The 22,799-nt window shown below is 65.1% G+C and overlaps 1 protein-coding gene and 1 pseudogene across 6 annotated transcripts; both read right to left on the reverse strand.

Moving 5' to 3' along the window:
* Positions 1 to 4,737: 4,737 nt before the first annotated feature.
* SERTAD1 (SERTA domain containing 1) lies at positions 4,738 to 13,095 on the reverse strand. Of its 6 annotated transcripts, none has more exons than XM_054009812.1 (2): positions 12,757 to 13,095; positions 4,738 to 6,184 (listed from the first exon to the last, which is right to left on the reverse strand). In XM_054009812.1, exon 2 carries the CDS (start codon positions 6,178 to 6,180, stop codon positions 5,437 to 5,439), a length of 744 nt encoding a protein of 247 aa, XP_053865787.1. In that variant the 5' UTR covers positions 6,181 to 6,184; positions 12,757 to 13,095; the 3' UTR covers positions 4,738 to 5,436. The 6 variants fall into 6 exon arrangements, with proteins under 6 accessions (XP_053865787.1, XP_053865784.1, XP_053865789.1 ...); XM_054009809.1 differs by lacking the exon at positions 12,757 to 13,095 and adding an exon at positions 12,541 to 12,736; XM_054009814.1 differs by lacking the exon at positions 12,757 to 13,095 and adding an exon at positions 12,570 to 12,631.
* Positions 13,096 to 14,905: 1,810 nt separating this feature from the next.
* LOC128826498 (SERTA domain-containing protein 2-like) lies at positions 14,906 to 20,155 on the reverse strand (annotated as a pseudogene).
* Between the last annotated feature and the right edge of the window lie 2,644 nt (positions 20,156 to 22,799).

Consider the following 22,799-nt stretch of genomic DNA (forward strand, 5'->3'; position numbering starts at 1 on the left):
CGTAAGTGCCGGGGATTGGGCGGGGTGAGGAGGCCTGCAGGGCTCTGCTGTTCTGCAGCCACGCGGAGAAGCAGCCCCCCAGCGTGAGGAGCACCCCTGGGAGTCCAAGCGCCTTGTCAGGCAGAGCCCAGAAACGGTTCGAAGCCACGAGCCCGGGTGCGAGGTCCGGGCACGGCCCGTGTGGCAGGCCCAGAGCAGCTGGGCATGGAGAGAATGGGGCATTCATCTCCGCCAGGCCAGGAATGGTGTGGGTTCGCAGGGGAATTCGCACGGCCTGGGGAGAGTGGGCACAGAACAGCGACTGAAGCCAGCTCCCGAGACAATGCCAGTGCGCCTGCCACAGTCATGCCACCCGCTGCGCCCAGCCAGGCTCAGCAGAGAGCTGGCCCCGTGCGCTGGGAGATGGGTGCGCGCCGGGGACAGGCCAGGCTCAACGCCAGGTAGGAGCCCAGGGCTGTGACCCGTCACCCATCCTGGAAGGCTTGAGCCAGCGTCTCGCTCCGACCTCGAGCCCTGAGCGAGGGCAGTTCTGATGCACCAAGGGCAGCGGGCGCTTTCAGTGCCCCCGTGCAAAGTCCCTTCGCAGGCATCAGAGAGACGCACCCAGCCAAGCCCCACCGGACGGGCACCTGCTGCCACTCGCAGCCCCCTGAGCGTAACGACGCCCCTGGGTCACGCGCCAGGCCCCTGCGGAGCCGTGGTCAGACTGGACCATTGCTCCGGGAGTCTCACACCACTAGGGCGTGGCCCCGGGGCTCGGGCAGCGGGAGGACACCGCAGGATGTGAGCTCGTGGCTAGGGGAGGTGGCTGGCTGCTGGGCGCCCGCATGGGAGGACCAGGGACAGAGGCTCCGGGCTGGGACACAGGAGACACGGCCACTCATGCCACTCACCCGTGGGAAGTCCTGGCATCTGCTTGGCCTCAGTTTCCCCTCCTGTCACGTGGGGGAGAATGAACCTGCCTTGGTCTGGTCAGACCGGGAGCTCTGCAGGGCAGGGAAAGTCTCTGGGACCGAGTCTGTGCAGCGCCTGGCACGACGGCCCCGCCCAGCTCCCCGCGGTGCCCAGCGCGACGCCCCCCAGCAGAGCCGGGTGCAGGGACACGGGGCGGGGAAGCCGCTCTTACCTTGGGGAGCCGCTTCCTGCTACCCTGCTCGGTGCCTTCCCCAGCCCAATTAGCACCTCGTTAGCCCCGGCCCGGCCCCGCCCAGCTGCGCTGCCGCCTTTAACCCTTCGCTCAGCCAGTGCCCGGGCCTGCACCCCCGGGGCGCTCGGCTCCCCGGGGAGCGACCCACCTTCTCCCAGGGGTCAGGAGAATGGGGCAGTGTCTGCAGACCCCCGGCCGAGATCAGGGCCCCGTCACGCCGGGCACTGCCCAGCCCCCGGCCAAGATCGGGGCTCTGTCGCGCTGTGCGCTGCCCAGAACCCAACCGAGATCAGGGGCCCGTCGCGCCGGGCGCCGCACACACTCACTGTAAGCTCTTTGGGAGCGGGACCAGGACCAGCTCTCACACAATAGAATTGGGATGGTTTATTTCCCCCTGTGAACGTACGGGGCAGAAGTTTGTAAACGCCCAATGGCTGCGGGTGCTGGGTGCTCCGGGCATCACCCCCAGGACAGAGGGGAATGAGGCCCAGCGAATGGAGGGACTGATTTTCCAGAGACCAGCTCCCAGTGGGTACTGAGCGCTGCCCACGCGGCCCCAAAGCAACTCATCCACAGTCACCCAGGGAGCTGGGAACAGACCCCCGTCTCCAGCGCCCCAGGCCTCCAGCTCTAGCACCCGCCCATTTCCAGTGTGAGTGCTGCTTCGGGGTCCAGGTGGGGGCGGGGGAGCGGTAACTGCAGGCGTGGCCCTGCTCCGGCTCCACCGCTCCGGGAAGTGGATGGGTGACAGTCATTTCTGGAGGGTTTGTCATTTCCTGCAGGGCTGCTGCTTCCTGGTCAGGGAGGGTGCCGCTTCGAGTGTGCATCGAATAGCCGGGCGCTGGACTCAGACCCTGGCTCTGTCACACGCTCTCGGTCGGGGTCTGGGTATTGCCCAGCCCAACGGGGCCCTGATCTTGGCTGGGGTCTGGGCAGCGCCCGGCGCGACGGGGTCTGATCTCAATTGGGGTCTGGGCGGTGCCCAGTGCAACGGGGCCCTGATCTCGGCTGGGGTCTGGGCAGCACCCGGCACAACGGGGTCTGATCTCGGTCGGAGTCTGGGCAACGCCTGGCGGGACGGGGCCCTGATCTCGGCCGGGGTCTGGGCAGCACCTGGCGGGACGGGGCCCTGATCTCGGCCGGGGTCTGGGCAGCTCCCGGCGGGACGGGGCCCTGATCTTGGCTGGGGTCTGGGCAGCGCCCGGCGCGACGGGGCCCTGATCTCGGCTGGGGTCTGGGCAGCGCCCGGCGCGACGGGGCCCCCCACTGATGGGTAAAAGATTGTAAAACGGGTGTTTGCCATGTGGAGAAGAGTCTCTGCTGATTTTCTTTGTCCAGGGGCTGCCCCCCCTTGCTCTGACACGGCTCCTCCTGCCCTCTAGCGGAAGGACGCAGGCGCTGGGAATGACCGAGTAGCTGAACCCAGGGCTGGGCCAAGCGGGCGGCTGTGTGGAGCCTGCAGGAGTCGGCAGCTGCCCAGGATGGGACCTTTGGGACGGAGGGGGTCAGTTTCCTACAGACAATAAGGAGCTAGGCAGAGGCTCAGCAGTTGAACTCCCAGGCCAATGATGGAGCCCCGGGAAGTGGGGAGGGCGGGAGAGCTGCCCCCAGCTGGGGCTGCGTCGGTGCCGGCTCCAGGCCCTCGCGCCTTGGGCTGTCCGTTGCTCGGCGCCAGGCAAAGCACCGCGGAGCGGCCCCGGCCCCGACCACTGCACATGGCCGGGCCCCACCTGCTCAGCGCCAGGGAGCAGAGTTCAAGGCTGGCGGCGAAATCTGCCCGGCTTTGCCCGGGAACAGCAGGCGCTGGTGAACTCTGTCCTACAGCCGGGCCGGGCGGCGAGGAGTCAGATCCACCCTCTTTCCCCTCGCCGCCGGCCACGGGCAAAGTCCCAGCTGCGGGTAACCCCCGAGCAGCGCGGGCACGTGGGGCAGAGCCGCCCGGTGCGTCCCCGGGGAGCGGCAGCAGCCCCAGTGCACAGCCAGAGAGGGGGTAGTGGGTAGGGCCGGTCAAACGGCGACGGTCCCTGGGGACGCTCCAGGCCCGGGAAGCCGGCGGAGGGGCTGTGGTGCAGACCCCGGGCTCTTGGGCGCCCGCCGACCCCAGCCCAACCACTGCACATTGCCAGGGGCTGCGTCCAGAGCCCGGCTGAAGCGGCTGCTACCCCATGGGGGGCGGAGGGGGCCCAGGGGGTGCTGACAAGACCCTCCTGTTCTTAGCTAGCCCCTCCCTCTGAGGCCCCCGAAAGGGCTGTGCTGCCAGCAGGGGTGGGAGGCAGGACGCCTGGGTTCAAAGCGCCGGGCGGGAGCGGGACTGGAAGGGGACAGTCATCGCCCACTGGGCCCAGAGTGGGAGGTGACTGCTGAGAGTTACACAGTGAGTCAGGGGCCGAGACAGGAAGAGAACCCAGGCATCCGGGCTCCCAGCCCCCCTGCTCTAACCACCAGCCCCCACTCCCCTGCCAGAGCCAGGGAGAGAACTCAGGAGTCCTGGCTCCCAGCCCCACCTGCTCTCTAACCACGAGACCCCACTCCCCTCCCAGAGCTGGGGAGAGAACCCAGGCATCCGGGCTCCCAGCCCCCCTGCTCTAACCACGAGACCCCACTCCCCTCCCAGAGCCGGGGAGAGAACCCAGGAGTCCTGCTGTTACAGTCAAGCACTGGTGGGCTCAATTGAAGGGGTTCCAAACAGGCTCTTTGTCAGATGTGAGGGTTCCCCTGGAACCAGAGCCAGCTTCACAGGGGCGAGCGGGGGCACCGGGACTGTGCCGGGGGGCTGGGCTCTGGGCTGGTGTGTGCCGGGTGGCTGGGCTCCGGGCCAGGGGCGAGCGGGGGCACCGGGCACGTGCCGGGCAGCTGGGCTCCAGGCCGGGGCCGAGTGGGGGCACTGGGTGCGTGCCGGACGGGTGGGCTCCGGGCCAGGCCGAGCGGGGGCACCGGGACTGTGCCGAGCGGCTGGGCTGCAGGCTGGTGCATGCCGGGTGGCTGGGCTCCAGGCCGGGGCCGAGCGGGGGCACTGGGTGCGTGCCGGACGGGTGGGCTCCGGGCCGGGCCGAACGGGGGCACTGGGACTGTGCCGGGCGGCTGGGCTCCGGGCTGGTGCGTGCCGGGTGGCTGGGCTCCGGGCCAGGGGCAAGCGGGGGCACCGGGCACGTGCCGGGCGGCTGGGCTCCAGGCTGGTGCATGCCGGGTGGCTGGGCTCCGGGCCAGGGGCAAGCGGGGGCACCGGGCACGTGCCGGGCGGCTGGGCTCCAGGCTGGTGCATGCCGGGTGGCTGGGCTCCGGGCCGGGGCCGAGCGGGGGCACTGGGTGCGTGCCGGACGGGTGGGCTCCGGGCCGGGCCGAGCGGGGGCACTGGGACTGTGCCGGGCGGCTGGGCTCCGGGACTGTGCCGGGCGGCTGGGCTCCGGGCTGGTGCGTGCCGGGCGGCTGGGCTCCGGGCCAGGGGCGAGCGGGGGCACCGGGCAGCCCGCAGTTAAGCGACCCAGGGAACAGCCCCAAGGAACGAGGAGCAGATGAGACACAGCCACCCAGGACTTGAGGTTGGCGTGGCAGGCGGCGGGAAGGGCTTGGGGGGAAAGGAGGCAGCGGGATCGGGGTACAGAGCCAGGGCTGTTATTTTCCTTTCACAGCAGTTCACAGCGGCTTTTCAGGAGCTTCCGACACTCCCCGTCGCTCAGACAATAAGTTACTTCCAAACCGTTCAGAGCCCAACCTGGAGCCACCACGGGCCAGGAAACGGCCTCTTACCCTCCCCTGCCACAGCTCATCTAGCTAGGATGGGGGTTGGGGGCGAGACGGGGCAGGGCAGTGGGGAGGGGCTTACTGGACATGTTGCCATTCTCAGCTCTTGCTCTTGGGCCGGGGGTTACGGTGGCTTTAAGGCTCCTTTGTGCTCCCCGTACTCTGAGCCCTGGTGTCAGTTAGAGCAACCTCAGGGCTGCTCTAACTGCTGCTTCTCCCGCTATGGGCCCCAGGGAGCTGAGAACACCACAGCACAGTGTGCTCCAGCCACCCCCCCGATCCACCCCCGACGTCAGGGGCTGGGAGCAGGGCCATTACTCCAGCTCCGCACTGACCAGGGAGGCCCCTACGCACGGGACTCCTCAGGGGGCCGACACCACCCCAGGCAGGGCAGAGGGTCCCGATCCTGGCTGAGCATTCAGGCCGAGGCACATAGGGCCGGGTCTGCAGCAGGGATCAGCCAGCACCACTGACAGCTGAGGATCGGGCCCCTAATAAATTAGAGCAGGGGTATTTAATACTGTCACCCTCCCTCTGCTCCCCCGCCCTCAGAGCGCGTGACCCCCCACGAGCACGTCCATCAGGTAGTCCAGGTCGCTCATGTCCAGCCGGTCTTCGGCGCCGGCGAGCACCTTGCTGTCCGAGTCCTCCGCACCGGAGAAAGCCTTGAAGCCGGAGAGGCTGGTGGGCGACCACAGGTCGCAGTCATACATGGAGGTGTCAATGTCCTCGAAGATGTCCTCCAGGCCGTCCTCCAGCAGGTAACTGGCCGAGCTGAGCAGCTCCAGGGGGCCCAAGCAAGGGCCTGAGGTCCTAGCCGGCTCCTGCCGGGCTCCAGACGCGCCGGCCAACGGCTGCTCCTCCTCGGGCCGGGCGGGGCTCAGCGCCTCCACCTGACCCAGGTCCTCCAGGATGGCGGAGATGGAGGTGTCCATGGTGGAGAGGAGGAGATCGTCCCCCTGCTTGTCGGAGGGTGGCGGCCGGCAGGGCTCCAGCCCGCTGTCCCTGGAGTCTGAGACGGGGGCAGGAGAATCCACCGCGGGCGGGGCCTCGGGGCTGTCCGGGGCCGCCGGCCCCCCCGCCTCCCGCTGCATCTGCTCCTGCATCCGGCGCAAGGTGTTGGCCACCAGCACCAAGTGCCGCAGGTTGGGCTCCACGCGCCGCAGGCTCTGGTGCAGCTTCACCATGGAGATGTTGAACAAGGAGCTGGCCGGGGCGGCGCCGGGGTCTCGGGGCTCCGGCTCGCCGCCCTCCATCTCCCCGCGCGGGCGCTTCACGCCTTTGCCCAGCATGGCTCTGCAACAGAGACGGGAACAGTGAGTCCCACCGGCCCGCAGCCCCGAGCACGCCCAGCCCCACAGCACGGCCCTCTGGGTTCTCTCCCCGGCTCCGAGAGTGCAGCTGCGTCTAGTGGTTAGAGTGGGGGCTGGGAGCCAGGACTCCTGGGTTCTCTCCCCAGCTCTGGGAGGGGAGTGGGGTTTAGTGGTTAGAGCAGGGGGGGCTGGGAGCCCGGACTCCTGGGTTCTCGTCCCAGCTCTGGGAGAGGAGTGGGGTCTAGTTGTTAGAGCAGGGGGGCGGCTGGGAGCCAGGACTCCTCGGTTCTCTCCCCAGTTCTGTCAGGAAGTGGGGTCTGGTGAGCGGGGACAGGGAGCCAGGACGCCTGGGTCCTATTCCCAAGTGTTATTATTCAGTCCCAGTGGACACAAGGCAGCTGGGGGGGGGAACGGGACGGGACAACTCCGTGAGCAGAGACTCGTCCATCCCTGGTTGTCCTGGTGATGCAACACCCCCCCCAAGGGAGGGATTAGCTCCCTGGAGCCATGGGGGGGGGAAGGGTATTTAACTCCTCCCAGCCCGCTCTCGCCCCTCCGAGACCCGCTCCCGTGCCCGGGCGCCTGCTGACACTCGGCCCCCGCGGGCTGGGCACAGCTGCCGGCACCCGGCTCGCGCAGGTCTGTCTCCCCCTGTGGGGCAGGACGGGCCTGGGAGCCCCACGGTGCAGACGGGGAGCTGAGGCCCAAAGCTGCAGAGAGTCTGTGGCAAGGCAGGGAGCTGGGCTAAGCACGGAGCCGTCCTGCTCCAGCTGCCCCACGGCTAACGGCCAGCATGGCCGGGCCTCAGGGACGGGGCTGACTGGTGACCCAGTTTCAGTTTATGTCACACTACTCAGGCATGGTCTAGTGGTTAGAGCAGGGGGCTGGGAGTCAGGACCGCTGGGTTCTAGCCCAGCTCTGCCACGGCTGCCCTGTGTGCCCTTGGGCACAAGACCCACCCCCTTTCAGTGCCTCAGTTTCCCCCTGTCACTCCGGAATAGCAGCACCCAGGGACTCACCTGTGCTGTTGTCACTGAGCTGCAGCCCTTCCCAGAGGGGGCCCGTGTCTGACAGCCCCAGTCCCCTGCGGGAAGCAAAAATCTGCTCCCTACAGTGGAAAGGGGGGGCACACCCCTCTCCCGCAGGCCGACACCCTCCCTCTGGAGCTCTCTTCCCAGGCGGCGGGGGAGGAGACGGGATCTGGCTCAGCCTCCCCCAGCCGAGGCCTCTCTGCGGTTCCTCCCCCTGCCGGAGCTGCCAAGGCTGGAAAACTCCAGAGAGGGGCCTGCAGGGAGAGAGACCAGGCCGGCCCTTAACCGGCTTGGACTGGGGGGAGGGAGCGTCAGTCAATAGTGAACTATACAGCCTGGGGAGGGTGTCTATACTGACCTATAGAGCCTGCCCTTCCTAAAGGGAGGGGTGTTTGTTCAGTTCCTGTGTGCCGGCATTGTATAGGGGACGTGGTTGTATAGCTTTTAGCATGGGGCCATATGGTCCCTGGAAGGAGTCTGGGTCCCGCTCCTCTCCCTGACTTCCCATGAGGGGTGTCCACACACTCCAAAGCACAGAGCCCAAGTGGGGCGGGAATCTGGACTTCCGGCTCCCCCCGAACCAGTACTGGCCAAAGCCCCGGGGACACCGCCCCGACCCCCAACCCAGGGGCGCAAGGGGGGTTTCCTGACACCGCCTGCCCCAGGCCCTGTGCTGGGATCATGGCCTGTGGGATGCAGCAGAGCTGCTGTGTCAGAGACGCCCCCCTGCGTGTCATGGAGATGACACAACGTGACTAACACCATGGTGTCGTGCGGATGACAGATGAATCACAGCCCATGGTTTCCAGGCACCTGCCTCCGAAGGGCTCGATACGAACCAAGCACCAGCCGGGACCCAAGGCAGCATTCGAACCAGTGAGCAGGTCACAGGGCTGGTTCCACTCCCAGCTCCGCCCCAGGTGGCCTTGAGCACACCCCCTCCCTGCTCTGTGCCTCAGTTTCCCCTCTCAGCATTGTCTACCCAGACGGGGAGCTCTTGGGGCAGGGGCTACATCTCCCGCAGGGTCTGTGCAGCACCCGGTGTGATGGGCCCCAGAGCCCGATTGGAGCCCTCGGGTGCTACCCTAATATAAATTATTAGTAATCATGGATGGCATATTATCCCTATTAATCGCTGGTATTCGGAGCAGGGCCCGGGACAAATGCCCCAAAGAACTAACATACTGATACCGTATATGTGTATACCGTGCCACAGGGCTTGATTTCCTAGGGGCGGTTACTGCAGGACACAGAATTACAGCTACACAAATAGGGATCTTTACAAAGCACTTTACAGAGGAGGCCTGTACCACATCCTCTCTATTGTAGAGATGGGGAAACTGAGGCACAGAGCACCACAACTTGCCCAAGGTCATCCAGCAGGCCAGGGAGAGCCAGGGCTAGAACCCAGGTTTCCTAAGGTCCAGACAATTGCTCTGTCCTCTAGGCCACAGCTGCAGCCAGGCTGAACCGGCAGCGCCTGGCACTGGCTTGGCAGGGAGGCAAGCAGGTGCCCCGGGCACACGGAGAATCAGACCCAGAAAGTTTTAAACATGTGTGGATCCGGGGCGCAGTAGCAGCAGGACCCACTTGCCCCACACCCAGGCCCCCTGGCAGGGTGTCTTGGTCCTGTCCTGAAGCGGCTGAGAGGAGAACGAACCCTAACCCGTCTAATGCCCGTGCTGTGACAGAGGGCTTTGCACGCAGCGGTCTCCAGGCAGCCTGCACATGACGGAGCAATGCCTACAGATGGGGAAACTGAGGCTCAGACAGGTCACACAAGCGAACCCAGGTGTCCTGTGCCTGCCAGAAGAGCCATTCGCCCACAGTCTCTGCGCCCTTGGGAACCTGGACTGGGCCCAACGCCTGAGACGGGGCCGGCCCACAGCTCGGGCTGCACGTTTTACACCGTCCCATGGCCGGAGGGTGTTAAGGAGCAGGAGGGCTGTGCCCCTGGAGCCAAAGGTCAGTGCCCGGAGCTGGGCTGGGGGGGGGCATGGCCAGTTCTGAGCCCAGCCCCCGGGCTTTCCTGCTGGGCCCCGCAGGCAGAATGGGGAGCTGGACACCCCAATGGTGGACCCCCCCCGGCACCCCCATTAATCCGGGCACTGCAGTGTCCCTTAGCTGCCCCACTGCACTGGGGGGGCCGCCTGCTGCAGCCCCTTGCCGGGGCCCCAGTGCTCCGTGCATGGCATGGGGGGCTGCCCTGCTCGGGACTCGCCCCGGGGGGGTCTCCGTTGCTCGGGGGGGGGCAGCCCCACGCGGCGGGCGGAGCAGCGGCGGGGGCGGGTGAGTCACGCAGCAGCCGGAGCCTCCTTCCCCGCCCGGCCCGGGTGACTCACCGGGCTCCGGCTCCCGGCCCCGGGCTCCCCCCAGCGGCCGGCCCCGGGCTGCCCCCGCGCCCCGTCCCATCCCGTCCCGGGGCAGCGCGAGCCCCGCCGCCGGACCCCTCCAGACCCTCATTTACATACCCGGCTCCTCAGGGCCCAATCAGCGGGGTTTGGAACGCGGCGCGCAGCCAATCAGCAGCCGGCATCTCCCCCCTCCGGCTCCAAAACCGACTCGGCCACCGGGAATTGCTATATCTGCCCTGCCGCGCCAGGCCCCGCCCCTCCGATTGTCCGGGGGAGGGGGGGAAGCGGCGCGCCAGCCAATAGCGGGGCTCGGCCGCACGACTCATCTGCATACAGTGGGCGGACGGGACCGAATCAACACAGCTGGAGGGAGGGGCGGTGTGAAAGGAAATACCAAGAGGCCCTGCCCCACTGCCATCTGATTGGCCAGGGCCAAGCGGCTCATCTGCATACAGAGAGCGGACGTAAGCGACTCAAGCGAGAGGCGGGGCGGGCGGTTTGAGTGGCAGGCCCCGCAGGGGGCGGGCTGGGATGAGTTTGTCGGGGCTCAGCCCGCAGCGGCTGGGACGGGGGGGTGGGGGGGGGGCTTGCAGGGGGGAGGAGACTCCGGGCATGCCCTGCCCCGCCCCCTCCTCTCCTCTAGTCCTCAACAGCCCCACTCCCCCAGCCCCCTTAGTGCAACCAGCATTGCTCCAGCCAGCCCAGGGGCCCATCTACCCCGGTATCCTGCCTCCCCCAGCAGAGCAGGGCTGGAGCTCCACGCAGGGCCCTTCCAGCCCCCCAGCAAAGCACAGCACGGGTGAGCCCAGCTGAGCCAGGCAGGGTGCTGCACGCGAGGGGCAGGGCAGTTCCAGTCCCTCCCCCCACCCCCCAGCAAAGCCACGCAGGGTGCTCCACGTGAGGGGCAGGGCAGTTCCAGTCCCCCCCCCCACCTCCCAGCAAAGCCACGCAGGGTGCTCCACGCGAGGGGCAGGGCAGTTCCAGTCCCCCCCCCCACCTCCCAGCAAAGCCACGCAGGGTGCTCCACGCGAGGGGCAGGGCAGTTCCAGTCCCCCCCCCCACCTCCCAGCAAAGCCACGCAGGGTGCTCCACGCGAGGGGCAGGGCAGTTCCAGTCCCTCCCCAGCAAAGCACAGCGAGGGGCCCCGCCAAGCCACGCAGGGTGCTGCACGTGAGGGGCAGGGCAGTTCCAGTCCCCCCCCCCCCACCTCCCAGCAAAGCACAGCGAGGGGGTGCTGCACGTGAGGGACAGGAGGCCAGGCAGCCCCCCCCCCAGGGGAGCACAGTGAGGGTGGGCCTGCTGAGCCGTGCAGGGTGCTCCACACGAGGGGCAGGGGGGCCGGGCAGCCCCCCCCCCCCAGGGGAGCACAGTGAGGGTGGGCCTGCTGAGCCGTGCAGGGTGCTCCACACGAGGGGCAGGGGGGCCGGGCAGCCCCCCCCCAGGGGAGCACAGTGAGGGGCCCCACCGAGCCGCGCAGGGTGCTGCACGCGAGGGGCAGGGGGCTGGGCAGCCCCCCCCAGGGGAGCACAGTGAGGGTGGGCCCCGCCGAGCAGCGCAGGGTGCTCCACACGAGGGGCAGGGGGGCCGGGCAGCCCCCCCAGGGGAGCACAGTGAGGGGCCCCACCGAGCCGCGCAGGGTGCTGCACGCGAGGGGCAGGGGGCTGGGCAGCCCCCCCCCCCAGGGGAGCACAGTGAGGGTGGGCCCACCGAGCCGCGCAGGGTGCTGCACGCGAGGGGCAGGGGGGCCGGGCAGCCCCCCCCCCAGGGGAGCACAGTGAGGGGCCCCGCCGAGCAGGGTGCTCCACGCGATGGGCAGGGGGGCCGGGCAGCCGCTGAGCGTCAGGATTCCTGTGATTTAGAGGAAAGTGAAAGAGGAGTCCGGGGCCGAGAAGCGAAAGCGAAAGGGCCGGCGTCGCCCTGTGACTGCACAGGGGCCAGGCCTGAGCCGAGATGGGGCAGGGCCCCAGCTGCTTTGTCCGGAGCCCAGCATTACACATCAGGCCCCCGCCTGAGCCTTTTACAACCATCCCCCTCGGACCAGCCTCACGTCAGCCTGGCCAGAGCCCCGGCTCGTCCCTCGCCCCCGGGGCCTCCCAAGTGTCTCTCTCACCCCCAGAACTCGGGCCAACGAAAGGCCTCACCTGCCCCACCTCGTCCCTCTAGTATCTCCAGCGCAGACCAGGCCCCCGGCTGCATGCACCACCAGCGGCCGGGAGACGTCCCTGCCAAGCAGCACTCAGGCCCCATGGATTAGACGGGGGGTGGGGGGCGGAAGCACACAGACTTGCCCAGGCACCCGGCGCTGTGCCTAGAACCCTGCTCGCCCCGTTCCCCACCCGGTGGCCCCATTCACTTGGCCCTGCTGCGTCTAGCCCCCAGGGAGCAGGCGGATGGGCGTTTCCGGGCGTGAGGCTGGCACCGCGAGGAAAGGCCGGTCAGACAGCAGGCTCGCCCCAGACCAGGTGACCTGGGCGGGGAGTGGAAGCAGGTGCATTGATGGGAGCCCTGAGCCCAGGTGCAGGGGGAAATCCAGGGGAAAGACTGCCTAATGCAATGGCCCTGGCTTTCCTGGCTTCCCGAGCCCAGCTCTTCCCGGCTACCTGAAGTGATTCCTAGGTGGCCGCTGTCGCTTTTTCAAATGCCATCTTGAAAACACGTCACTTTTTGCACCAATCAGCCTGTGCTCACCTGAGCTGTGTCAGAAAAAGGATGAGACAAACCCCATGCCACCCCACCACATCCGACCGCTCGGCCCGCAGGAAAACCAGAGATGAGAACTCCGCTGGACGCTCAAAGCCATGGTCTCGCCAGACGCTGCTTTTATGGTTCATTCCAAACCATCCACAACCGACTAACCCTCCTTTGGCCTGTGACTGCAGAGGAGTTAATTACCCCCCTCGTTTCAAGGGGTTTCTTGCAAGGTGCTAACCCTCTTGCAGAGCAATCCGTCCCACCTTGTACGGAGCAGTGACACTCCAGTTACCTTCACCGAGCGCTTCGTCCGGGCTGCAGCAGCTGGAACGCCGGTCTCTTCCATCACCCACGCTGGTCCCATCGAATAGATCCCTTCCCCTCCCTTGTCTCTCTCCAACACGATCAGACCCAAGGCCCCGGGCCAGATCCCACGAGCTCCCCACCCAGCAGACCAGGGACCTTCAGGGTTAACTCACCAAGCTGCTGGTCTAACATGAACAGTGATGTGCCGCTGCTGGGTCCCGTGCCAAGGGTGCTGGCAGCCCGGCTCCGGCTCAGAGGCGAGGCAGGGCTGGCACACAAGCCGTTCTTTACTTTAGCTGTGCGGGAGCTACGGCTGCCCGAACGTTCTGGCCCTGGACAGCCTGTTCCCAGGTGCTCCCGGGACGTGCAGTTATTGTGTCTGCACTGGCCAGCTGCAGCAGAAAGAACTTCTCGCTCTGCCCAGCGATCGCTTCCAGATGCTAGCACACCAGCAGCGGGGCCGGGCAAAGGCAAAGACCAGTTCTTAGGGGAGAGCCATTTCCTACCGGCTTCGAGACGGGCAAAATCTGAAAACAAACCACAAATGAGATTTGGGAAAAAGTCCCACAAATAGAGCAATTTCTTCCCTCGTCTTTTCACTCAGCATCTCGCGGACAAGTCCTGGCTGTGGCCAGCGCTACTACAGCGTGTGCGCAAAAGGAAAGCAAATGTGAGACCTACCGATTCGCGCATCACTTGGCTTCCTACATGGGGCTCGGGTAGTAAGGAGATAGAGCAGAGCTCAAAAGGCAAGGAGAAAATTCTGCTACGGCCAGAAAGCACAGGGCAGCTGTTTATTTAAAGGACACTGTTAGTCCAGGCCCCTCGAGGGGGTGGAGAGCACCGGGAGATACACTGGGATATGGAGCCTTTCATTTCTACGTCACTTGTTTTGTACGCCCAAGTCTGATCTCCTGCAGAATGTCGAGCAGAGAATCCCGCCCAACCATTCCTACCTGCAGCCCCCAGATCAACCTTCCTAGATAGTTCAGTGAGATTTAAAAGGAGCCTTTCCCCACCATCCCTAGTCTAACCCCCAGTGAAACCCTGCAGCTCCCATCAGACACCCCCGTGTGATCGGCGCACTGGGCAAGAAGAACGCTCACTCCTCCATGGAGCCAATACCTTTATTCACAAAGGAAAGGAAAGGAAAGAAGTGACCCTTTGAAAGTAACCTACATTGCCAGTTTTGCCAGCAGTTTGTTTCAACATGTGCCCATCTGTCTGAGCAGACAGCGCTACCGTTCATTCCATCGCGTTTAACAAGACAGGTGCAATCAGTGTAAGAGACTTGAGTTTCAATTAACAATTCAGGTAGAGCAACTCTACAGACCAGTTTAATTATGCCGATCTGCAAAAGGAGCATTTGCCCTAGAGTTTCTCAGCAGAGCCACACGTGGGTGCTTTAACACTGATATTTGAATCCTTTATACCCAGATTACAGCATGATTTGAGCTTGTCGGGTATGAAAAACCGCAGTTACCCGCAAGGGGCAAATTACAGATCGAAACGCGCGCACACAACACTGCAAGATAAATGAAGCTCGTTGCTTCACCAGGGCTTTAGTTAAAGGTCACGTCATTTCGGTTAAGAACAAAAGCTACTAGATCTCCTTGTGCATCCACTTCTCCACCCCGAGCCCTGCTCCGCACTCGGGCCGAACGCGATTTAAACAGGAGTTTGAGAGTCCCGTCGCTAATGCAGCTGGAGATTGCAATGGCCAGGCTACACATCTCTGTACAGCGCCGAGTATTCTGGGAGAAGGTGCCGGCGTTTTGTTCCGTTACCATCAGGCACCAATAGGACAGAGCGCGTTCGCTGCCTGTGGCTGATAGCAAAGCGGAGTAATAATCCTAACGCTGAACAGGGGCAGTTCTACCGTGGCCCCCCAGCCCTGGCCGAGCAGTATACCAAGATGGGCATCTCTCACACATGGCAAACCTCCCCGGGAATGCTCGGTCTTCCAAGGCACGTGCATCTGGCACGAATCTCACATTTCCGTGTATTCTCATGAAACGTCAACACCCACCAGGCCTTCAGGTTCCTTAAGGCCAGATTCCTGGGAGTGCAGACACCCCTCGGATCAGCCCAGATCTGCTGAACACCTGAGCACCAGGGAAGATGGCTGAAGCCGGGAGGGGGCTGAGCACGTCTGAAAAAATCAGACTCAAGGGCTAGTCTCTTGGGCAGGGCAGGCGTGATTCTCCATGCTGCGACTAATGAGAAGACAGGACTCTGGCCAAACACAGGGAAGCTGGACCTCTCAATCATTCCCAGCCGCCACCCCCCAGTTTACACCCCAGAGGAGCTTGTAACAGGTAGCACCATGTTACAACAGGGTCGGTTTCCTGGAGCAACTCAGGCAAAGATCTCAGGGGTATACGACCAGAGCAACCCACGAAAACATTCTAGGCTTCCAGAAGAGAACTGAAACCACAACTTGTAGTAGTGACTTGTGTGTGCCCAACCTGAGACCCTGTAAAGGGACCTGGTTAGAGCCCGGGAGAGTCACAACCCTCTCTGGTGTGTCAGCATTGGCCCCACAACACAATGATCACGCCTGCCTAGCTTGGCCGTTCTCCACAGACAGCGTTCACGCCTGGATCGGCCGGGGGCAGAGCACGGAGGGTCCCACTGCGAGAGAAAACAGGTCCGTCGCTATTTTAAAAAACAGGCCCGTCTCTGCAAACGAGTGGGTCTGAAACACTGACAAGACTTCGGACAAAAGTCTGCTGCAAAGAGCACGGAGCTCAGCGGCGCTCAGGAAAATATTAAAAACAGACCCAAGGAGCTAGACTTTCACTGACTAGTGTGCATATGAAAAGACGCGGCTGTATGTCGTCTGTCACACATTGTGGCCAACAAATTGCATGGGAAGCATCAGAAGAGGAATCCAGGGAACAGCCCCCCAGTCCCAGCTGTTTGCCGGCTCGCTGCCTGAACCCAGCGAGACCGGTAGCCGGATGCATGAGCAGGGACCGAGGGGTGGTCTCAGGGCAGCCAAGCCTAGCTCCTTCTGGCCTCAGACAGGTGCCCGCGGGCTGAGGGGACGCTGCAGGCCAGCAGCGAGGGCGCTCCGGAGATCAGCTGCTGTCACTCTGACGGTGCGAGTATGCCAGGACTAACCCCACCCAGCCGCGCAGCGCTCCTGCAGCCTCGTGGCAGGAGAGGGGCCGCACCGCAGCCCTACCCGAGCGTCTGAACACGGCCGACAGATTAAAAGAGTAAACGCCCGTTACTCAGAGAGACTCCAGCCCCGCGGAGGTGGAGGGAGAAATTCTATCACCCAAATACGCCCCAAGGCCACTTCAGTGAGACCAGCCTGTGGTTCCCAAATCTGACACCGTACCAGGACGTAGACCCAGCCGGCAAAGCAAGAGGCAGGCTGCGATGTGCAGGGCCTGAGAGTTACAAGCCGGCTGATGAGAGCCGTTTGACCCGGCGTGAAGCAAGCCGGACGCTGCCCGGGCGTTTCAGGGAGGAAGGCAGCCAATGACCCGAGATGCAGCTTCCCTCTCGGCACTAGCGTTACGGCATCAAAACACGTCACATCGGCCACGCTGCCAATTTCCACCCCCGGCAGGAGCCTGCCGCACCGTCTGGAGAGAGGAGGCGGCAATGGCACAGGTAGACTCGGCAGCAGCAGCGCGTTGGAACGGGGCCGACCGGCTGCGGTACCTGGGAGTTTTCAACTCGGGCAGGACCCAATCCTGCAGCACCAGAGGAGAAGTAACTGACTATCCTCAGCGCTTCGGCAGGGAATCGGAGCGGCCTGGGTCTGGACGTGGAGAACGGACAGGAGAAGCGTGGCGTTAGGAGCCCACGACTATCTCCATCAGGTGGTCGAGGTCATGCCAGTCTCTCCCTGCCGTGTTGCAGGGCGCTGCCGGGTCCCCGCTGGCCTGGGAGGGCTGCCGGCTGCTGGGCGCGTCTGCCCCGAAGCTCTCAAAGCCCGAAGTGTCGATGTCGGAAAACAGATCGTCCCCGGCCAGGTCACTGAGGTAGCCGGAGTCCAGGATCTCAAAGCTCCCAAAGAAGGAATCGGCAGGTTTCGCAAACTCAGCGCTAGCCAGCAGCAACTCGGCCTGTGGCCACGCTTCCCCCAAGGCAGTTCCCAGGCTCAGGTTTGCTGCGGCGTTTCCCGGCGAACCCCGGCGAAGTTCCTCAGCCGCACAGCGGCTGCCCGTTGTCGCCAGCCCGTGGCTCTCTCCAGCGTCTGGCTGCCGGTGGCTCTGGAACGAGCCGGCTCCGAAGAGACGCGCCAGCTCCGCTTCTTCCACAGCAGGCCTGGGGTCTGCAAGCGAGTCCTGCGGGCCACCAGCATCCCGTGCCGGCTCCAGAGCCTCCAGGATGGCGGGGACAGCAGAGGCTGTCTCCGCGTCGCCCGGGCCTTTCGGAGGCTGGCTCGCCGCCTTGAACCAGGATGTCACCTCCCGGGCCAGAGACGGGGGGTAACTTCTGGCTGGACAGGAGCTGGATGCATAAGGGCCGGGGGATTCAGGCCAGGGAGGAGGCGCTTTTCCAGGCACCTCTCTTCCCGGATTCGATGGAGGGGGTTGCAGATCAGCACGTGGTGGTGTAGGTTAGGCCTTTTCGCCACGCATTCCGTCCTGAATTTATCCACCGTGGTGTAGAAGAGACACCGGCGCAGCTGCGCAGACAGCTCGGCGTCCTGAGGAGCCACCGCATCGCTCGAGACATCCTCCCTCGCCGAGAGTTTGCGCTTCTCTCCCGCAGGCATCGCTCCCTGCAAGGAAGAGGTGTGTGGGGGGGTGAGTTAGAGAAACCGCAGCATTGTCTTTCTACAAACCATCTCAGACACACCCCCGAAAATCCGGCAACAATCTTTATCAGCCACTAGCCACAGGAGATGCTACAGGGCACCTGCTTATTTCAGTCTAGTCTGTACCTCCCACTGACCCTTCGTCTCTGCAACAGAGCGTGTTACTTCTACACACCCGGGACGGGGATCCCTGCGCTGCAGCCCCCCAAGAGACACAGGATGCTTAATGGCATGCGGCAACGGTGCCAAGCGAGGCCGGGACGTTGAGAAAAGGCACGGAGGCACCTGGACCAACCAGGGCGGAACGCCGCAGGGGGAGTTTTAGCCTCAGGGCACGTCTACACCACAAAGTTAGGTGGACTTACGTTGGCGTCCAGCCGCCACAGCCAGTCCATCGCGTGTGCACGTCCACACGCAGCCCCCAGTGCCGGCGGCGTGCACCTCACCTGGAGCGCTGGCGCTGATTGTGCCGGCAGCACGGGGGATTGCGGAGCGGCGCCCGAAAGGCAGGAACAGTCGACGTAAGTGACACGACGGCTACACTGACCCCGCGTCGCCCTCACTGCGTGGACCGTGACTCCGCGCCGCGTGGGGGGTGGAGTTGTTAAGGGGCGTAGCGGGGCAGTCGGCCGGCTCACTCACTCCCACGGCAGAAGGGATCTCTCTCTCGCTGTAGTTAATCCACCCCGAGAGGCGGATCGAGATCAACTGTCACTCTAGCAGCGTCTACACTGGGAGCTGGGCTGGCTCCGCTGGGTCTCTCTGGGGCGGGAGGTTTTTACACCCCCCTGCGAAGTAGCAATGTCCACGTCAGTTCTGGTTGCAGGCCAGACCACAGAGGTCACCAGTGGTGCGAACCTGGGGGTTTAATCGCGCTTAGTGAGCTCCACTGAGATAACCTGATTAGGGGAAAGGCCCATTTCTACACGAAGGAGATTTGCAGCCCGGTTAGTGCCGGGGCAGGTTAGACCAGCGAGAGCTCTCCCCGGTTCCGAGGGAAATCCACCACCCCGGCAAAAGGACTTGGCCAGGACCATGGCATCCACACAGGGGCTCTCGCCCACACAACGACCTCAGCACAAGCAGCCCTGTCCCTCTGAGCGCCACCCAGCTGGGACGGGATCCTGGCCCTCCGCTCGGTCAGAACGCCCGGCCGCCTGGGCCAACTCCGGCAGGAAGGGCCAGCCTCGGCCACCAGCTGTCTGCCCAAGGGTGTCAAAGATCGCTCCTGATACGCAGGGGATCTAGGCGCTTGGCTCCCTCCTTCCCGGCTCCGGCTCCAGACAAACCTGGCAAGCGCTGACGGGAGACGCCAGCCATTCAGGGCCAGCAATCTCGGCTTCTGGCTTGGTTTCTAAGCCAACCCCAAGGTGCCCAGAAACGTTCCGTTATTTGGGCAGCCCCCCCCCGCCGAGGATCCGCACCCTGGGCCAAGAGGCGTTTCCCTGGGGTCCTGGCCCTGCGGGCCCACCGGCTTGCCCCATCTCCTGGCCCTGCGGGAAGCAGGCTCCAGACCAGCAACGAGCGCCCCTCCCCCGGCAATGGGCCGGGACATTATAAAACCTGAGTCATGCCTGATACCCCCCCTCCCACCAGCACCCCACTGTCCCTCCCACCCACCCCGACTCCCAGCCCCATCTCCCCACACAACCCCAGTCCCCCCTCCAACCCTTCCCCCACCCCCTCAGTTCCCCCCTCTCCACCGCTGCACCCCCCATCCCCGACTCTCCCCAACCCCTCCCCCAACACCTTACGCCTACCACCACGCACCCCTCTGCCCTCTCCCACATTCCTCCAAGCTGTTCCCTCCCCCAGCTGGGCGGAGCCCCCCTCCCCCTCCTTCAATGTTGTGCAACTGCTGGAGCTGTAGTGGGGGGAGGAGAGACTGCAGCAAGGGGGGAGGGGTGCAGGGACACAGCTAAGGGGTGAGCCGGGGGGATGCAGCCCCCATTGCAGGGGTGCTCGGGAGAGGGGGGCACAGATAAGAGGTGAGCCGGGGGTGTGTGCAGCCCCCATTGCAGGGCTGCTGGGGGGAGGAGTGCAGGGACACAGATAAGGGGTGAACGGGGGGGGGGTGCAGCCCCCATTGCAGGAGTGCTGGGGGGAGGAGTGCAGGGACACAGATAAGGGGTGAACGGGGGGGGGGGGTGCAGCCCCCATTGCAGGAGTGCTGGGGGGAGGGGCACGGGGGGCACAGATAAGGGGTGAGCGGGGGGGGTGCAGCCCCCATTGCAGGAGTGCTGGGGGGAGGGGCACGGGGGGCACAGATAAGGGGTGAACGGGGGGGGTGCAGCCCCCATTGCAGGAGTGCTGGGGGGAGGGGCACGGGGGGCACAGATAAGGGGTGAGCGGGGGGGGGTGCAGCCCCCATTGCAGGAGTGCTGGGGGGAGGGGTACGGGGGGCACAGATAAGGGGTGAGCCGGGGGGTGCAGCCCCCATTGCAGGGGTGCTGGGGGGAGGGGGCGGGGGGCACAGATAAGGGGTGAGCGGGGGGGGGTGCAGCCCCCATTGCAGGAGTGCTGGGGGGAGGGGCAGGGGGGGCACCGATAAGGGGTGAACGGGGGGGGTGCAGCCCCCATTGCAGGAGTGCTGGGGGGAAGGGGCAGGGGGCACAGATAAGGGGTGAGCCGGGGGGTGCAGCCCCCATTGCAGGAGTGCTGGGGGGAGGGGCATGGGGGAGGCACAGGTAAGGGGTGAGCCGGGGGGAGTGTCCAGCCCCGGAGCCCAGGTCCCCCCTATGGGGCCCGGCACCTACCGCCGCTCCGGGCTCCGCGCTCAGAAGTTGGCGCCTGGGGTCTGCACGGGCCGCCCGCGGGCCCCGCCCGGCCCCGGCCCCCATTGGCTGGTTCGGACGCCTCGGGAGGCTGGGATTGGCTGGGCGGGTCCCTTACCTGGCCGCTCCAGGTGTCTCCGGCCCGCCCCCTGGGGGGCTGCGATCGCCTCCAGACTACAGAGCTGGGACCCCCCAGCACAGCGGGACTGAACTGTCCAGTCCGGGAGTGAGCGGGCAGCGGGACTCCTGGGTCTGAGGGAAGTTACTGCGTGGGGGCTGGGAGCCAGGACTCCTGGGTTCTCTCCCCGGCTCTGGGAGGGGAGTGAGGGCTGGTGGGTAGGGCTGGGAGCCAGGACTCCTGGGTTCTACCCCAGCTCTGGGAGGGGAGTGGGGGCTGGTGGGTAGGGCTGGGAGCCAGGACTCCTGGGTTCTATCCTAGCTCTGGGAGGGGGGTGGGGGCTGGTGGGTAGGGCTGGGAGCCAGGACTCCTGGGTTCTACCCCAGCTCTGGGAGGGGAGTGGGGGCTGGTGGGTAGGGCTGGGAGCCAGGACTCCTGGGTTCTATCCTAGCTCTGGGAGGGGGGTGGGGTCTAGTGGTTAGAGCAGGGGGGGCTGGGAGCCAGGACTCCTGGGTTCTATCCTAGCTCTGGGAGGGGGGTGGGGTCTAGTGGTTAGAGCAGGGGGAGGCTGGGAGACAGGACTCCTGGGTTCTCTCCCTGGCTCTGGGAGGGAGTGAGGGCTGGTGGGTTGGAGCAGGGGGAGGCTGGGAGCCAGGACTCCTGGGTTCTATCCCCAGCTCTGGGAGGGGAGCGGGGGGGAGGCTGGGAGCCAGGACTCCTGGGTTCTGTCTCTGGGAGGGGAGTGCGGATTTGGGGGCTGCTGGTTCTGTCCCTGGCTCTGGAGAGGTGTGATCTGTGGTTAATGCCTCGGCATGCCCAGGGCGGGAGCAGGGAGCTGGGAGCAGCTCCCCTGGGCTCTGTGTCTGTGACGTGGGGCTAATGCTACCCCAGGGCAGACGGGGAGACGTGTCCCATTGGCGGTGAGTGAAAGCTGCTGGACACGAAGCCGTGCGGCACTGGCGTGTTGTGTGCAGCACCTTAGCCGGTTTCCACCAGGCCGTGGGGGGGGGGGGGGCAGCTCCTGTGCTCCCAGCTGCAGGGGATGGGACAGAAGGTCAGGACCTGCCCCCTTGGGTGGTGGTTTAGTACTTGTGTTGCCATGGTGCCCAGAGCGCTAGGTGCGCTGAGCAAACCCAGAACAAGACGCCGGCCCTGTCGGCCTCCAGGGAGGTTCCCTGCGGGGGGCATGGGGAGTCTGGGGAATGAGAGAGCGTCTCCCCCAAGCATCGTCCTGCCCCAGGCCCAGAATCCCACCGTTTTCCTGTCTCCCCTGAGATGGGACAAGGGGTCTCACCTGAGAGCTGGCAGATCCCTGTTCACCCCCCCCCATTTCCCCAAGAGGGTGGGGGCTGGAGCCAGGTGTCCCCCACCTGCTGGGAGGGTGCCCCCCCACAGCTCACAAGGGAGAGCTTCCTCCCCCCAACCCACCTGGCGGTTTGTGAACTCGCCTGGGGGCCCGATCCCGGAGGCAGCATCCAAGCCCCTGCCCACGTCCGGCACCGCCGTGAGGCCTGTGGCTGAAGTCCCCGTCTCCCCGGCGTGGGCATTGCTCGGGGGCTCCGGCGGGAGACAGGCGCCCGGATGCCAGGAGCCAAGTGGCAGCGCGTCCACCCAGGGGCCGAACGCTGCCTGCCGAGCTGGAGGCTGGTGCACCGCGGTGGCACCTAAACCCTACAGACCTTCGTGGCTCGCACCCGGGCTGCCCCTGGGGGAGATCTGCTCTAACCTCAGGCCAGGGCTGGGCAGGTCAGGCGGGAGCCCACGGTTCCCTTCCCGCCTGAAACTGGCTAAACAATGTCCAGGAAGCTGCTTACAGCCCCTTGTTCTCCCACTGTGGACGCAGCTTCAACGCCTGGCTCTGCCAACGCCTCCTTCTATGGCCTTGGGCAAGTCGCCGCATCGCTCCGTGCCTCGGTTTCCCCAAATGGGACTTGGGTGCTATCCCTTTAAACAGTCTGCAGCCCTGCTGAGGCGCTCCCTGGGGTCTAGAGCCCATCAGAGGACATTGTGTCTCTGTGGCTAGGCCTGGCACCTCCTATGGGATTCGGAAACGTGGTTATTAGTCCAGGTCTCCCAAGTGCCCCATGGCAGGTGGTGTAACCACTGGGCCATGGTGCCTCTCAGCCTCCAGCAGAGCCCATTGTTCTCAGGGGCCAGTGCGATCCTCTGTGGACTAGCCCCTACCTCGTCAGCGGCCAGTTCCCGCTCTGGCACATGGGGATGCCTGGGGCTAATTGGCTAATATCTGTACAGCTGTTTGGGGGCAGGTTACTGCTGAGGAATCGCCCCCCACCCTTGGATCACACCAGAGCCTATCTGGCCTGGGATCCCGTCTGCAACAGGCCAGCAGCAGCTGCTCCAGAGACCCCGCAGTGCTGCCCCCAGGGAGACTTCAACCCCCTTAGCTCGAGGGTTAGAACAGTGCCCGGGCAGACAGGACACCTAGGGCCTATTCTCAGCTAGGGCAAGTCACTTTCCTGCTCTGTGCCTTGATTTCCCCAGCTGTAAAATGGGGATAATGGTCCTGCCCCGTCTGTGTGA

Source organism: Malaclemys terrapin, chromosome 20 (genome assembly GCF_027887155.1).
Source record: "Malaclemys terrapin pileata isolate rMalTer1 chromosome 20, rMalTer1.hap1, whole genome shotgun sequence".
Lineage (NCBI taxonomy): Eukaryota > Metazoa > Chordata > Testudines > Emydidae > Malaclemys > Malaclemys terrapin.